Genomic DNA, 15261 nt, shown 5'->3' with positions numbered 1-15261 from the left:
GCAGTGAGCTTGGTAGGATTCGAACCCACAACCTTTTGATTGCAAGTCCAGTTGGATGTACTAGTCATTGTGAAATCAGCAGTGAGCTTGGTAGGATTCGAACCCACAACCTTTTGATTGCAAGTCCAGTTGGATGTACTAGTCATTGTGAAATCAGCAGTGAGCTTGGTAGGATTCGAACCCACAACCTTTTGATTGCAAGTCCAGTTGGATGTACTAGTCATTGTGAAATCAGCAGTGAGCTTGGTAGGATTCGAACCCACAACCTTTTGATTGCAAGTCCAGTTGGATGTACTAGTCATTGTGAAATCAGCAGTGAGCTTGGTAGGATTCGAACCCACAACCTTTTGATTGCAAGTCCAGTTGGATGTACTAGTCATTGTGAAATCAGCAGTGAGCTTGGTAGGATTCGAACCCACAACCTTTTGATTGCAAGTCCAGTTGGATGTACTAGTCATTGTGAAATTAGCAGTGAGCTTGGTAGGATTCGAACCCACAACCTTTTGATTGCAAGTCCAGTTGGATGTACTAGTCATTGTGAAATCAGCAGTGAGCTTGGTAGGATTCGAACCCACAACCTTTTGATTGCAAGTCCAGTTGGATGTACTAGTCATTGTGAAATCAGCAGTGAGCTTGGTAGGATTCGAACCCACAACCTTTTGATTGCAAGTCCAGTTGGATGTACTAGTCATTGTGAAATCAGCAGTGAGCTTGGTAGGATTCGAACCTACAACCTTTTGATTGCAAGTCCAGTTGGATGTACTAGTCATTGTGAAATCAGCAGTGAGCTTGGTAGGATTCGAACCCACAACCTTTTGATTGCAAGTCCAGTTGGATGTACTAGTCATTGTGAAATCAGCAGTGAGCTTGGTAGGATTCGAACCCACAACCTTTTGATTGCAAGTCCAGTTGGATGTACTAGTCATTGTGAAATCAGCAGTGAGCTTGGTAGGATTCGAACCCACAACCTTTTGATTGCAAGTCCAGTTGGATGTACTAGTCATTGTGAAATCAGCAGTGAGCTTGGTAGGATTCGAACCCACAACCTTTTGATTGCAAGTCCAGTTGGATGTACTAGTCATTGTGAAATCAGCAGTGAGCTTGGTAGGATTCGAACCCACAACCTTTTGATTGCAAGTCCAGTTGGATGTACTAGTCATTGTGAAATCAGCAGTGAGCTTGGTAGGATTCGAACCCACAACCTTTTGATTGCAAGTCCAGTTGGATGTACTAGTCATTGTGAAATCAGCAGTGAGCTTGGTAGGATTCGAACCCACAACCTTTTGATTGCAAGTCCAGTTGGATGTACTAGTCATTGTGAAATCAGCAGTGAGCTTGGTAGGATTCGAACCCACAACCTTTTGATTGCAAGTCCAGTTGGATGTACTAGTCATTGTGAAATCAGCAGTGAGCTTGGTAGGATTCGAACCCACAACCTTTTGATTGCAAGTCCAGTTGGATGTACTAGTCATTGTGAAATCAGCAGTGAGCTTGGTAGGATTCGAACCCACAACCTTTTGATTGCAAGTCCAGTTGGATGTACTAGTCATTGTGAAATCAGCAGTGAGCTTGGTAGGATTCGAACCCACAACCTTTTGATTGCAAGTCCAGTTGGATGTACTAGTCATTGTGAAATCAGCAGTGAGCTTGGTAGGATTCGAACCCACAACCTTTTGATAACAAGTCCAGTTGGATGTACTAGTCATTGTGAAATCAGCAGTGAGCTTGGTAGGATTTGAACCCACAACCTTTTGATTGCAAGTCCAGTTGGATGTACTAGTCATTGTGAAATCAGCAGTGAGCTTGGTAGGATTCGAACCCACAACCTTGTGATAACAAGTCCAGTTGGATGTACTAGTCATTGTGAAATCAGCAGTGAGCTTGGTAGGATTTGAACCCACAACCTTGTGATAACAAGTCCAGGTGAGGCAATGAAGACCCAGGGCCCATTGTCGTGGCTCTGCTCACTACGGACTTCTCTGTTTACGGCACAAATTGCATGCTGATTACCGCGCCATGAAATTGGGGTGGCCCAGACTGCGACCAAGTATTATTAACATTATAAATTCCTTTGTGTGATCGCTGGACTTTTCTGTCCAGTGGTTTACGATTATGCAATATGCTTAGCATGACAGCTGACAAAATAATTACCCGTTATACTCCTTATCCATGAAAACTTGACCTGTTTTTTATATAATTAATTTCAAAACCTGTGAACGATTGATAATCAAGTAGCAGAGATGAATTTAAAAATTCCTTTAATTTAATTTTGAAGGTAGAGGCCGAAGATTGGTTAATACTCCAAATATTGAGAACCATAAAAACTTTAATAGTGAGAGGCACAGCAGATATTGTTAGTGTAAAAGTATTTTGAGAAAGTATTCCCTTCGAGGTAATATGGTGTGGTTAGTTTTCACCCAAAAACATTTGAATCTGAGGGTTGGTGTCCATTCGCAAATGCTGCGGCCAGAGATGTGGTTGGTATCCGCCGTCTCCCCGCTAAACGTGGATGGCTTTGATGTTCTTGAGAAAATACTGCAGGACAGTTTTTTGCCGTCTTCTAAACAAGTAGACACTGTATTCCGCTGAAACTGGCCATCTTGATTTTACTGCACTCCAACTCATTGTAACCAAACTGAGGCTGGACGAAATAATAGTCTGGTGCCATGTTTACGCAACAAATGTTAGTATTCATTACTCTTATGGAAACAGGGAACGTGACCAAGATGGTGACAGCATGATAAAGGTCATTTGTATCTTTTTTGATAATTTGTCTATAAATCAGCATTTTGTGGACAAAAAAAAACATCTACGGCCCCACCTTGAAGCACAGACAGCCCATGTAGAAAGTATGATTAGTTAGCGGCCAGTGGTACAAGAAGGTACACAAAGCATAGAAACATCATTCTTGATCATTTTAAACTATTGTATCCCGTTTATTTTCTCATGAGCATTCAAAATTCTTCCACACATTAAACATTCCAATATATAATCATGGTTTTTTTACATCAAATGTTCATCACGTAATCGTATTGATGCGTTTGATTGCGGAAAACCATGCCGTATACTGCTGACACAGCAGAAAGAATTTTATGGCATTTGGGGAAGAGCCAAACATTTCATGCATCACTATTTAACATTTGAAATTGATGGTAAACAAGTTATGGCTTTGCAAAGTTATTTTGAAAACATTCAACACCAATCAAAGTCGAAAAAAATTATGAACTTTGACCTTCAGCCCTTTTAATGTCAAATTTTGAATATCATCGTGTGTGTTTGTAAATAGCTATGTTCTTGGTTTAACGAATTTGATTTAAGACTGCATGATTAGTGACAGTAGTACGTTTAAAACAACTTTTTATGTATTTGTGTTTGTTTTTCTTTTTATAGGATGGGATGCTGTATTGGTGCAGTACTTATCCATTTCTGGATCAGAATAAAGATTGCTTATTATTATACTTGTCACGACTTGTCCTGTAAATAATAATTCAGTTTTACTTTCCACATATTTCGCTTCAGAGGCCGGTCTTTAAAGCACCAGGAAGACATTGGTAATTGTTAAAGGCACTGGACACCTTTGGTAATTGTCAAAACCAGTATTTTCGCTTGGTGTATCCCATCATTGCGAAGTTGCAAGTGAATAATGAAGGAAAAAACACCATTGTTCCCGTTTCTCACAATGTTAATTATTATCAACAACTCTCCATTGCTCATTACCAAGTAAGTTCTTATGCTAAACCATATGTTGAGTAATTACCAAAAAAGTGACCAGTGCCTTTAAAGACCACTTGTTAAACTGTTAACATCATCAGGAAAAGTGTCACCACTTGTGTCCTTAACGCCTTGCTTTGATGCTAAAGCTCAAACACTCATTAGTCATGAGAAACAATAAGAAACCCCATTACATGTTTTCATTCTTTTCACTCATCGCGTTTTGAAATTAATAGCTGGGCAGTGTATTTTTCGACTGCAGCAACTGTGAGGCTGTTATGTTTGACTCATTTCTCAAAAACTACAGCATTTCAGGCAAAAATATTTCAAGGGAAGTTTTCCACCAAGACCATCTTTAAACCATGTAAGTTATGTTTCATTTTAAATCTGACCTATGTTATGCACACCGTTTTTGTTATAATGTAAAATGTTAACATGCAAAATGCACAACACAGCATTCTTAAAGACATCAACTTGTTTTCTAATGGGACACTCTGTGGTGGGATTCTAATGTGTCACTCTGTTTAAAGATTAATCCAGAAATCACAATGAAAAACAAACCCATTATATATATTTGGTTTGCGGTAACTTTCTGTGTGTATCTAGATTCATTCTACTAGCCAGGAAATGCCTCAAATCCTATAAACCGATTATACTTCACACAAATTTGGCACAATATACTAATATTCTCTATCCACCACCTAATTAGAGAGTGTTATAACCTTTGTAGTCAAGGTTTGGACCAAAGCTTTAAACTGATCACTTGGAAGAGTTAAATTTAAATCTAAAATAGGCGGTGAATCCATTTGCCATGTTTGGCCGAAATTCACATCAACAATTCAAGACGAGTCCATGACCGAAAACAGTTTGAGGGTCAAATGTATACTTCTTATTGGCAGCATATTGCACCACAGCACCTTGTAAACCATTATATGGTGCTTAAGGATTTGGTCTTATATCTCAAACTTCGTCCCACTCCTTGCAGTAATAATACCTGGCACTTTGTATCCTTTGGCAAAAGACGCGGTTTAAATACGGTTATTATTATTATTATTATTATTGAGATATAGTGCAAATAAGATCGGCCAATTAAATATTCACACCACTGTCACACAAATAATTCATTAAGAATTTTAATCTTATTACTTCTAAAATTTAATTCAAGGAATAACCTTTAAAGGGATGCTGCAGTGAATTAAAATAAAACAGTTAATTTTGCTGTCATTTAATTCTGATATATGTATTGAACCTCAATAAAATGTGTTTTTTTTTTTCCCCGAAATATCTCACGTGCCTAATTAGCTAATAAAGTCATGCCCCCTACCATCGACGTCACGTCGGGAATTCAAACATATCGTCGGCAAAAAGTGTCTGGTACCAGGCCACACAGTGCACACGTCTCTATATGCACGCAGCCAGGGGGCCTCGACGGCTCGGGTTCCCGACATGACGTCACATTTATGCCCCTTTTAGGGGCGGGGTGGGTTCCCCTAATCTCTTGTAAACCATTTTTTAAATACTTGCGCATTTAATAAAAAATATAAAAAAATATTTCAGGTTTAAAAAGTCATGTTTAATCGTTTAAATTATTTTAAAAAACACTGCAGCCACCCTTTAAAGGAACATTAGAGGTAGTTTGGGTAAGGACAGGAAATGGGTGACAGAGGAAACAGCAGGGAATTAGGAATAGTTCAGGCTGGCTAAAACAAAATTGTACTTGAACCCTGTGATCCGAAAGTCTGTCAATCCAAACTTGAGACGGCATCATACAATGTATTTAAATAAATGAGTCCCATCTCAATATCATAGAAATAATAAGTGTATAGTAAATGAAAACACTTTTTTTATATATTTAAATAGAGTAAAAAATAAATCGGAAGTACAAGTAATACAACCCTTAAAACGAAAAAAAGTTGATCAGGTGTGATTAAATGACATTTGGAGCAGAGAAGATTTCGCACGATCCATCAAAATAAAAAAGAGTCGGAGCAGAGATTTCAAGAAAAAAAAAAACCCAAATATTCTGAGTTGTTTGGTTTATTACAATATGGTGATGTCAACTATCCGGGAATTCTTTATCGTCGATGACATCCTTAATGATATAATGCTCGTTTTTCTCATCGCAATATTTCACATTTCCAGATCTGAAGGATGGCTCTTGGTCCCTGTACCAGTCATCGACGTTGAAGTCGGGAAAAAAGAACTCCATTTCAATCTTGGCAGTCTCTGGTGAATCTAGATGTGGAAGAAACAAACAAAAACATTTACGTCAATTCTCAAAGTTTGAAAGTTCACTTAAAGCCATTGGACACTTTCGGTAAACAGTATTGTCCAAAGGCCCACACTTCGTGTATCACAACTTATGTTTAAAATAACAAACCTGTGAAAATTTAGGCTCAATCGGTCATCGGTGAATCGCTCATACTCGAGGTTCGGGGCAAGCTGCATAAGCAACGAAGAATGCCCACGACCTTATCGCATGGGTCGTTGTGAAAGGTCTATACACAATTCTCAATGAATGTGTATAGGGTAGGTTTGCTCATTTGGCATTTAAAAACAAAAAAAATGGCCCAAACCATTTCAGCTGTTTCTGATCAGCAGAGTGTGGTTTTGAGCTCCGGTCTTGGCATTTCCTAGACCATGATTACTTTGTCTTTCAGATGTGACATTAAACAGCTACCTGAGCGGAATGTTTTCAACGGAAATGGTATTGTAACTTGTTTATAATGCACTTGTTCACCATTTCAATGTAATTTTGATATGTGCACACTTCTGAATTTTTAGTAATTATCCATTACAAAATCAGGCCCCAACCTAAAGGTTTTGGAAAAACTAAAAACACTTCTGCCGTTGAGAGCACGTTAAAGGACAATGCCGCTGACGTCATCTCTGGGAGCTTGCTTTGTTATGCCTCCACGCTGCAACAAAGCAGCTTTACAAATTGGAGCTCCCAGAGATGACGTTTTGAGAGTGATTACGTAACAAGGCTTTTCGCAAATCTCTCAGAAAAGCACTGGATAAGGGCATTCAAAATGATTGTTTTTTAACACAATTGAAATCTTTTTATAGTCATATGACTCGATTTCCCTATTCTTGGAAAACATTTTAAGTGAATTTCAGCAAAGTTTAAGACTTGACATTTTCGTTCAAGCAGGTCTTTAAGTGGTAGATTCCATGTACTTGATTGGCAGTGCAGGTAAAAGAACCCAGAACACTTACATGTATCATGGCAGAGAAGGGGTTACCCTTGGCTATTCTGGTTCAAAAAGCAAGAACCCCTGTTTACAGGTTTCCTTTAGGCTTGCAAGTCACAGTGATTAAGCTCACTTATGAGGTATCTTTGGTTTCCATACCTGAATTATATCATAATAATAATACCTGAACCATGGGTTGCATTTCTTGTGTCTGTCAATCCAAACCTAGCTCTCAAGGAGTCGGGAGCATCGTGCTTAGCTCTGTGGGTGATTGGAAAACAAGAATCAAAACCAATGTAATTACATTGCGAACTATTTCCATCATGCAAAGTTTCAAGTCCTTATGACTGTTGCTTTGGATATTTTATAAAAGATTTTAAAAAAGGGAAATTTAAAGACAGGCCTGATACTTCGGAGGCAACAAAGATGATTGCCTCCATGCCCCCTGGTCATTGCCTTGGTGCCCTTGAAATGATACAGTAGAAATTTACAATTTCCTCATTAGTAGTGTGCCCTTTACCAAGGCAAAAATGCCTTGGTGCCCTTGCCCTTTCTAAAAACAAAGCAAACAGGCCTGTGACAAGAATGAAATTAACTGAGTAGATGACTGATGGATCGGACAGACCTGAATGTCTTTGTCGGTCCCATTAGATGTCTCCAATGAGCTATGGCATCATGTCTGGCAAGGATGTGAGCACTTAATGGCCCACTAGACATGAAACCAGCCAGACGGTTGAAGAAGAACTTTTCTGTGAAAGTTAAAGGGGGAAAAATTTACAAACATTAAAATTAAATGTTTTTTAAACAAAAAAGTTTTACAAATAACCCCATCAGATCAATAATGAGGTCATTTTCCCTTCTTGCCCTAGTCTTGGCCCTCTGGTGCGATTGTTTTCCTGGCGTTGACCTAGGCCCACTAGTTGCCCCGAATTGCTCTCGGCTTTTCCTTGGTGCCCCCTTTTGCCTGGGTCTTGGCCTTGGTGCTTGTTTTGCCCCATGTCTTGGCCTTGGTGCCCATTTTTGCTCTGGTCTTAACCTTGGTGCCCCTCTCCCGTGTCATAGCCTTGGTGCCCCTTCACAATGCAAGTCTGCAGGGCTTGCCCTCCGCTTTCTACAGTGACATCCAGAGTGACTAGCAGTTGACTTGACATTTGACATGAACTCTACTACATGTAGTTTGTTTACTTTGACCATTCTTTCAAAATTGATGTTTGTATGGGACAATTGACTTGCATTATATCCTGACTATAAAGGACTTTGCCAAGAACTTAGGCCGTGTCAGACAAGGCGACTTTGGCTACAGCTGTGGCTAGATCAGCGCGTCTGCCAGTGTTGAAGAATAGGCAGACACGCGCGACCTCCCCAGCTGTAACCAAAGTTGCTGTTTCAGACACGGCCACTGTAGATAGACGTAGAAGAAGTTTACTTAAAGGGTAAACTGCTACTTGTTTTTGTGTATAGATCATCATGCTCACCTTTATGAATTGCATAGAATATTTCAGCCTCACTTCGTAGTAATTGCTTTTCTTGTGAGCGGACAAAATAGAACTTGTTGTCCAGCATCACTTGCTTGATTGCCTAAAATATACCAAGAATTATAATACCGAATCGACTTTAAATATTTATGAATCGCCTTCATTAAACATAGCTGTCAAGATTTGAAAGAACATTGCAAAAAGAAATTGCAATTGTTAGCTGCGTTAATGAACCCTCCCGGGAGGAGGGTTAAGTTATTGCAAGCATTTGCAATCTTGAGCCAGTGAGACTTGTGGAACATTTAATAAAGAACAAAATCACTATATAAAATCAGGGAGATATTTAGAATTCATCCTTCAGGCTTTATGATGAAAAAGTTTCATGTACGTAGAAGATTTTCCAATTTAAGTTTGTTCCAAAAGTATTGCCGCAAAATGCAGGCTTGATACTTTACAGGGGCGGGGCACAAAGGGCGATCGCTCCATGCCCCCTGGTCATTGCCTTGGTGCCCTTGCCCTTTTTAAGAACGAAGCATACAGGCCTGCAAATGTCAGGCATGTCGCCGAGGTCGGGGAAATTTCTGCAGATTGATTAGTGAACAATGTCAATTGTGGACAAAGTTTGGGCACGAAAAGGCCCCTTCCTTGTTCGGTAGATACAATGGATGGTAACACAGTAAAAGGTTGTAAACGGTTTATTATCCATAATGGTAGAAATCCTACCTGACATCTCCGAGGATGGGCGACTACATCCGGTTTTATTATTGCCAATGTTAACGTTAACGAGTTTAACTTGTTGACATACTTTACTGAATTCATTCTTACGAAAAAACTGTCACCGTTGAGGTCATACACGTCTTCTGACTATACGTTATGATACAGTGGCTACATTAACCATTTTCCTTCCTCCATGCAATAACTGGCTGATTTAAAGCAAAAGATGAGATCGATTCATCGGATGTTTTGAATTACATTACTGATAGAACATCAATCATAACAAAGCGCCATGTTTGATTGTTATGCCGCCCTCTATTGACCACCATCAGTACATAAAGCGCGCCGAAGAGCTTGAATGCAGAGCGCTCGATCCTGACGACAGTCGCGTAGGCTAGCCTACCAGCAACCCCACATACCTAGCCTGTTGAAAGTCAGTTCCTGAAGAACTTTTGAAAAACATATTTATTAGGGGCTTCGAAGTCTCATTTCATAGCCTCTTACCAGAATAAGTTTACCAGTGAGGGCCATGTCATGTGTACAATATGTGACACTGCCTGAGGTAGGGCCTATCCGATAACTATCCTGCTCAAAGTTGATAGGCAGAAAAGTTAAGCAACTGAGTTCTATGAAGAGGGAGCTCAGGTGTCCTCTTCTGTACCCATCCTCGTTAAAGCTATCCTACACTTAGTCGCTGTCCAGGGTCCAATTTTATAACTTCAAATTCAAGGCAAGTGTAGTAGGTGATTGTCAAATTATTATCACTTGGTGTGTCCAAACTTTCAGAAATTGTTGCTCAGTATTTTTGGGGGAAAAAGGGGAAAAAACAACTCGTGACATAGCTTTCAGATACATGAGATAGTTACGGCTTCAGGCTGGGCATGAAGCCTTTCTCGGATTTAAAGGCAGTGGACACTACTGGTAATTACTCAAAGTAATATCATCATAAAAAACCTTTCTTGATTACCAGTAATGGGGAGAGGTTGATAGTACAAAACATTGTGAGAAACAGCTCCCTCTGAAGTTACGTAGTTTTGATGGTCATTTATTTTTAGAGTGGTTACCAAAGGAGGTGAAGCCTATCCTTATTTCTGCTAAGCACAGCTAAGCAGGATACTGAGTAACATTTTGTACATTATAATGTTATTTCAGCTTACCACACTCTGGCAAACATCATGCTGCATGTGCTTAGCAACTTTTGATGCATAAGCAGTTTTGTAAATGAGGCTTTGAAAATAAACGCAAGTTTACCGAAATATATTGAGATGGTTAATAATTAAAAAGTTATTCATTAATTTGTTTCTACATGAATCAAATGTACGTGTTATCCTTATGGTTCAAGTTCCATTATTTTGGGAGGGGTGATCGCTACATTTTTAGGGACAACAAATTAAATATCCCCCCTCCAATTGTCAAATTAGTATGGTAGAAATAACTATACCCGTTGTAATCGAAGTACTTATTTAATTGAACAGCTCATTGAACACTGAGTTTTTTTTATTTTTGCAATACCCCTTGTTGAAAGTTTCACCCACAGAAATTGCCGCGGCTTTGTTATGCACGATGCCGCGCCGTGTGCGCGCGCATACAAAATGGCGGACTTTTTCTGGTACGCTGAGACTCAATGTTTTCTCTTCAACTTTCCACGTTTTGTCGTCAATTCAGCGGATGGAAAAACTTGAAAGTCATAGAGGTGAGTTGAAAATTACTTATAGTATAACTTGAAGATATCCTTCGGTGGTTATGGGGTTCGAAATGAAGCAAATTGTAGGAATTACTGTTGGGCCGGCGGCAGGTTTGAAAACATGTGATACTCGTATGTGTACTGATACTGATAGGCCTATAATACAAATGTCAATTTGATTAAACTGCTGAACATACCCACCCCACCACTTTTTCACTCGATATAAAAGGATAACTTTCCGTATGGCGCCACCGCTTTTTCACTCATTTTCACAAAAAGGGATATATCAATCAGGTAAATTAGATACTATATTATTTTATTTCGAATGAAAAAGTGGTGGCGCCATACGGAAACTTTTCCAGCCTACCCCTAGTGATTCTTACAATTTTAGCACCAAATTGTTTAAAACTGCTTGACTTAGGCCTACTTCTTGCGATTCTTTCAATTTTAGCCCTGCAACTTCTTTTTCAATTTCAGGCCCAAATTTGATATGGACCCCTGTGATTTTTTTAACATTATTTTTTAGGTCCTAAATTCATAAACCTGCTGGACTCACCAAGGCCCGAATTGGCTAAAACTGCTTGACTTACCCCTTGTGATTTAAGGTCCAAATTGGCTAAAAGTGCTGGACAGACCCTTGTGATTCTTTAAATATTAGGCCCAAATTAACTAAAACTACTGGACTTATCCTTTGTGATTCCTTTTTTTTTTTTTTTTTTTTTTTTTTTTACTTTTAGGCCCAAGATTGTCTAGTACCCCTTGTGATATTTTTTCCATTTTAGGTCCAAATTGGCTGAAGCTGTTGGGCTTACCCCTTCTGATTCTTTCAATTTTAGCCCTAAATTGGCTAAAACTGCTGGACTTACCCCTTGTGTTTTTTTCAATTTAAGGACCAAATGGTCTATAATTGCTGAAGCTTATCCCTTGTGATTTTTCCAATTTATGGACCAAATTGTCTAAAACTGCTGGATTTACCCCTTGTGATTCTTTCATTTTTAGGTCCAAATTTGCTGAAGCTGTTGGGCTTACCCCCTTGTGATTAAAACTGCTGGACTTACTCTTTTTGATTCCTTTTTTTTTATTTATTACTTTTAGGCCCACACTGTTGGATGACTTACCCCTTGTGAATTTTTTCAATTTTAGGTCCAAATTGCTAGAAGCTGTTAGGCTTACCCCCTTTTGTGATTCTTTAAATTTTAGGCCCAAATTGTCTAAAACTGCTGGACTTGCCCCTTGTAATTTATTAATAAAAAGGACCAAATTGGCTAAAATTGCTGGGTTTAACCCTTGTGATTCTTTAAATTTTAGGCCTAAATTGGCTTAAACTGCTGCGCTTACCCCCTATGATTATTTCAATTTTAGGCCTAACTTGGCTTTAACTGCTGGACTTAGTACCCCATGTGATTTTTCAATTTTAGGCCTAAATTGGCTAAAACTGCTAAACTTACCCCTCAAATTTAGGGCCAAACTGACTAAAACTGCTGGACTTATATGGTGACTTTCTCAATTTAAGGACCAAATTGGCAAAAACTGCTGGACTTACTCCTTCTGATTCTTTCCTTTTTAGGCCAGAAATTTCTAAAACTGTTGGGCTTACCCCTTGTGATTCTTTCAATTTAAGGCCTAAATTTGCTTAAACTGCTGCGCTTTACCCCCTGCTGGTTCTTTAAATTTTAGGCATAAATTGGCTAAAACTGCTTGACTTACCCCTTATGATTTATTCAATATAAGGACCAAATTGGCTAAAACTGATTGACTTACCCCTTGTGATTTGTTCAATATAAGGACCAAATTGACTGAAACTGCTTGACTTACCCCTTGTGATTTGTTCAATATAAGGACCAAATTGACTGAAACTGCTTGACTTATACCTTGTGATTCTTTCAATTTAAGGCCTAATTTGGATCACTTTATACCCCTTGTGATGTTTTCAATTCGAGGACCAAATTGGCTTAAACTGCTGGACTTACACTTTGTGATTCTTTAAATTTTAGACCTAAATTGGCTTAAACTGCTGGACATACCCCCTTGTGATTATTTTAATTTTAGGCCTAAATTGGCTAAAACTGCTAAACTTACCCCTACAATTTAGGCCCAAACTGACTAAAACTGCTGGACTAAATACCCCTTGTGATTTTCTCAATGGACCAAATTGGCTAAAACTGCTGGACCTGCCCCTTCTGATTCTTTCAAGTTGAGGCCTAAATTGACTAACACTGCTGGATATACCCCTTGTGATTTTTCAAATTTTAGGCCAAAATTTACTACAACTGCTGAACTTACCCCTTCTGATCTTTTTCAAATTTAGACTCAAATTTACTAAAACTGCTAAACTCACCCCTTTTGATCTTTTTTTCAAATTTAGGCCCAAACTGACTAAATTTGCTGGACCTACCCCTTGTGATTTTCTCAATTTTAGGCCCAAATTGGTTAAAACTGCTAGACTTACCCCTGGAAAATCTTTCAAATTTTGGCCTAAACTGGCTAAAACTGCTGGACTTACCCCCTTGTGGTCTTTCAATTCTAGGTTAAAATTTACTAAAACTGCTGGACATTTCCCCCTTGTGATTCTTTAAATTTTAGGCCCAAATTGGTTAAAACTGCTGGACTTACCCCTTGTGGTATTTAATTTTAAGGCCAAAATTGGCTAAAACTGCTGGACTTACCCCTTGTGGTTTTTAATTTTAAGGCCCAAACTGGCTAAAACTGCTGGACTTACCCGTTGTTTCTCTTTCTTAATCAACCAATCAGTTCATTTTTGTTTACTATCATTACAGATTCAAACCAGTCTTCTATAAGTTGGACCTACCATGATGACCTGGTCTAGTATCACGCATTACCCTATAGTCTACAGGGACAATTACAACAGCTCGTTGCAGCCTTGCAACTACCAACATGTGACTGAACAACAGGTAATGAAATACACTAGTTTACAATAAAAATAGCTCGTTCAAGTGCATTCTTATGCACATGTCAACACATCATTTCTTCTTTAATTTAATGCCCAAATTTACATTTCAACTTGTGGACAATTACCCCCTTGTGATTTTATTCAATTTTAGGCCCAAATTTGACAAAACTGTTGGACTTACCCCCTTGTGATTTTTCAATTTAAGCCGCAAATTATTGACTCAAACTGCTGGACTTTACCCCTTGTGATTTTTTCAATTTTAGGCCCAAATTTGCAAAATCTGCTGGACTTACCCCTTGTGATTTTTTTTCAAATTAAAGGCCCAAATTGGCTAAAAGGGCTGGACTTGCCCCTTATATTTTTTCAATTTTAGGCCCAAATTTGCTAAAACTGAAATCGCAAGGGGTAAGCCAGCAGTTTTAGCCAATTTTGGCCTTAAATTGAAAAAATATAAGGGGTAAGTCCCTTGTGATTTTTTTTCAAATTAAAGGCCCAAATTGGCTAAAAGGGCTGGACTTACCCCTTATATTTTTTAAATTTTAGGCCCAAATTTGCTAAAACTTAAATCGCAAGGGGTAAGCCAGCAGTTTTAGCCAATTTTGGCCTTAAATTAAAAAAAATATAAGGGGTAAGTCCCTTGTGATTTTTTTTAATTAAAGGTCCAAATTGGCTAAAAGGGCTGGACTTACCCCTTATATTTTTTAAATTTTAGGCCCAAATTGGCTAAAACTGCTGGCTTTACCCCCTTGTGATTTCTTTTAGTTTTAGGCCCAAATTGATTTAAACTGCAGGACTTAACCCTTGTGATTGTTTCTCAATCAACTAATCAGTTTCTTGTTGTTTATTACAGATTCAAACCAAAGTCTGTTATCAACTGGACCATACATGTTGGATAAACCCTGATGACCTGGTCTACTGCTGCTTGCACTTCTCTAGTCGCGTGTGGGACAAGTAAAACACCTGTTGCAGCCTTGGAACTATCAACATGTGATGTGAACAAGCATATAACATCAACACTTAGAGCGTTCGTTCTTAGCAGAATCAGTTGAGAAAGCGTGCTGACGTGGTCTACTACTGTGCACTTCTCTAGTCGCGTGCGGGACAAGTAAGACACCTGTTGCAGCCTTGGAACTATCAACAGTGATGCAAACACGCATATCACATCAACACTTAAAGCGTTCATTCTTAGCAGAATCAGTTGAGAAAGCGTGCTGACGTGGTCTACTACTGTGCACTTCTCTAGTCGCGTGCGGGACAAGTAAGACACCTGTTGCAGCCTTGGAACTATCAACAGTGATGCAAACACGCATATCACATCAACACTTAAAGCGTTCATTCTTAGCAGAATCAGTTGAGAAAGCGTGCTGACGTGGTCTACTACTGTGCACTTCTCTAGTCGCGTGCGGGACAAGTAAAACACCTGTTGCAGCCTTGGAACCATCAACAGTGATGCAAACACGCAGATCACATCAGCACTTAAAGCATAGGTCTTAGCAGAATCAGTTGCCTTATGGTTTTATCAAATTTTGCTTGAAAATGGTTGCAAGACTATAGCCTTATGGTTTTATCAAA

At 38.9% G+C, this 15261-nt stretch overlaps 1 protein-coding gene and 1 long non-coding RNA gene across 2 annotated transcripts; one reads left to right on the top strand and one right to left on the bottom strand.

Annotated features, from left to right (window-relative positions):
- Positions 1-5263: 5263 nt before the first annotated feature.
- LOC117304582 (nucleoside diphosphate kinase 6-like) lies at positions 5264-9394 on the bottom strand. The gene is made up of 5 exons (XM_033789107.1): positions 9104-9394; positions 8381-8483; positions 7531-7654; positions 7090-7166; positions 5264-5946 (listed from the first exon to the last, which is right to left on the bottom strand). The coding sequence occupies exons 1-5, from the start codon at positions 9197-9199 to the stop codon at positions 5768-5770; spliced, it is 579 nt and encodes a 192-aa protein (XP_033644998.1). The 5' UTR covers positions 9200-9394; the 3' UTR covers positions 5264-5767.
- Positions 9395-10696: 1302 nt separating this feature from the next.
- On the top strand, positions 10697-15261 carry LOC117304886. The gene is made up of 3 exons (XR_004520625.1): positions 10697-10787; positions 13556-13690; positions 14540-15261. It is a non-coding gene; the product is annotated as an uncharacterized LOC117304886 (long non-coding RNA).

This window comes from Asterias rubens, chromosome 21, assembly GCF_902459465.1.
Source record: "Asterias rubens chromosome 21, eAstRub1.3, whole genome shotgun sequence".
NCBI classification, from domain to species: Eukaryota; Metazoa; Echinodermata; class Asteroidea; order Forcipulatida; family Asteriidae; genus Asterias; species Asterias rubens.
The sequence above is the reverse complement of the archived record's forward strand: the minus strand, read 5'-3'. Positions and strand labels throughout refer to the sequence as shown.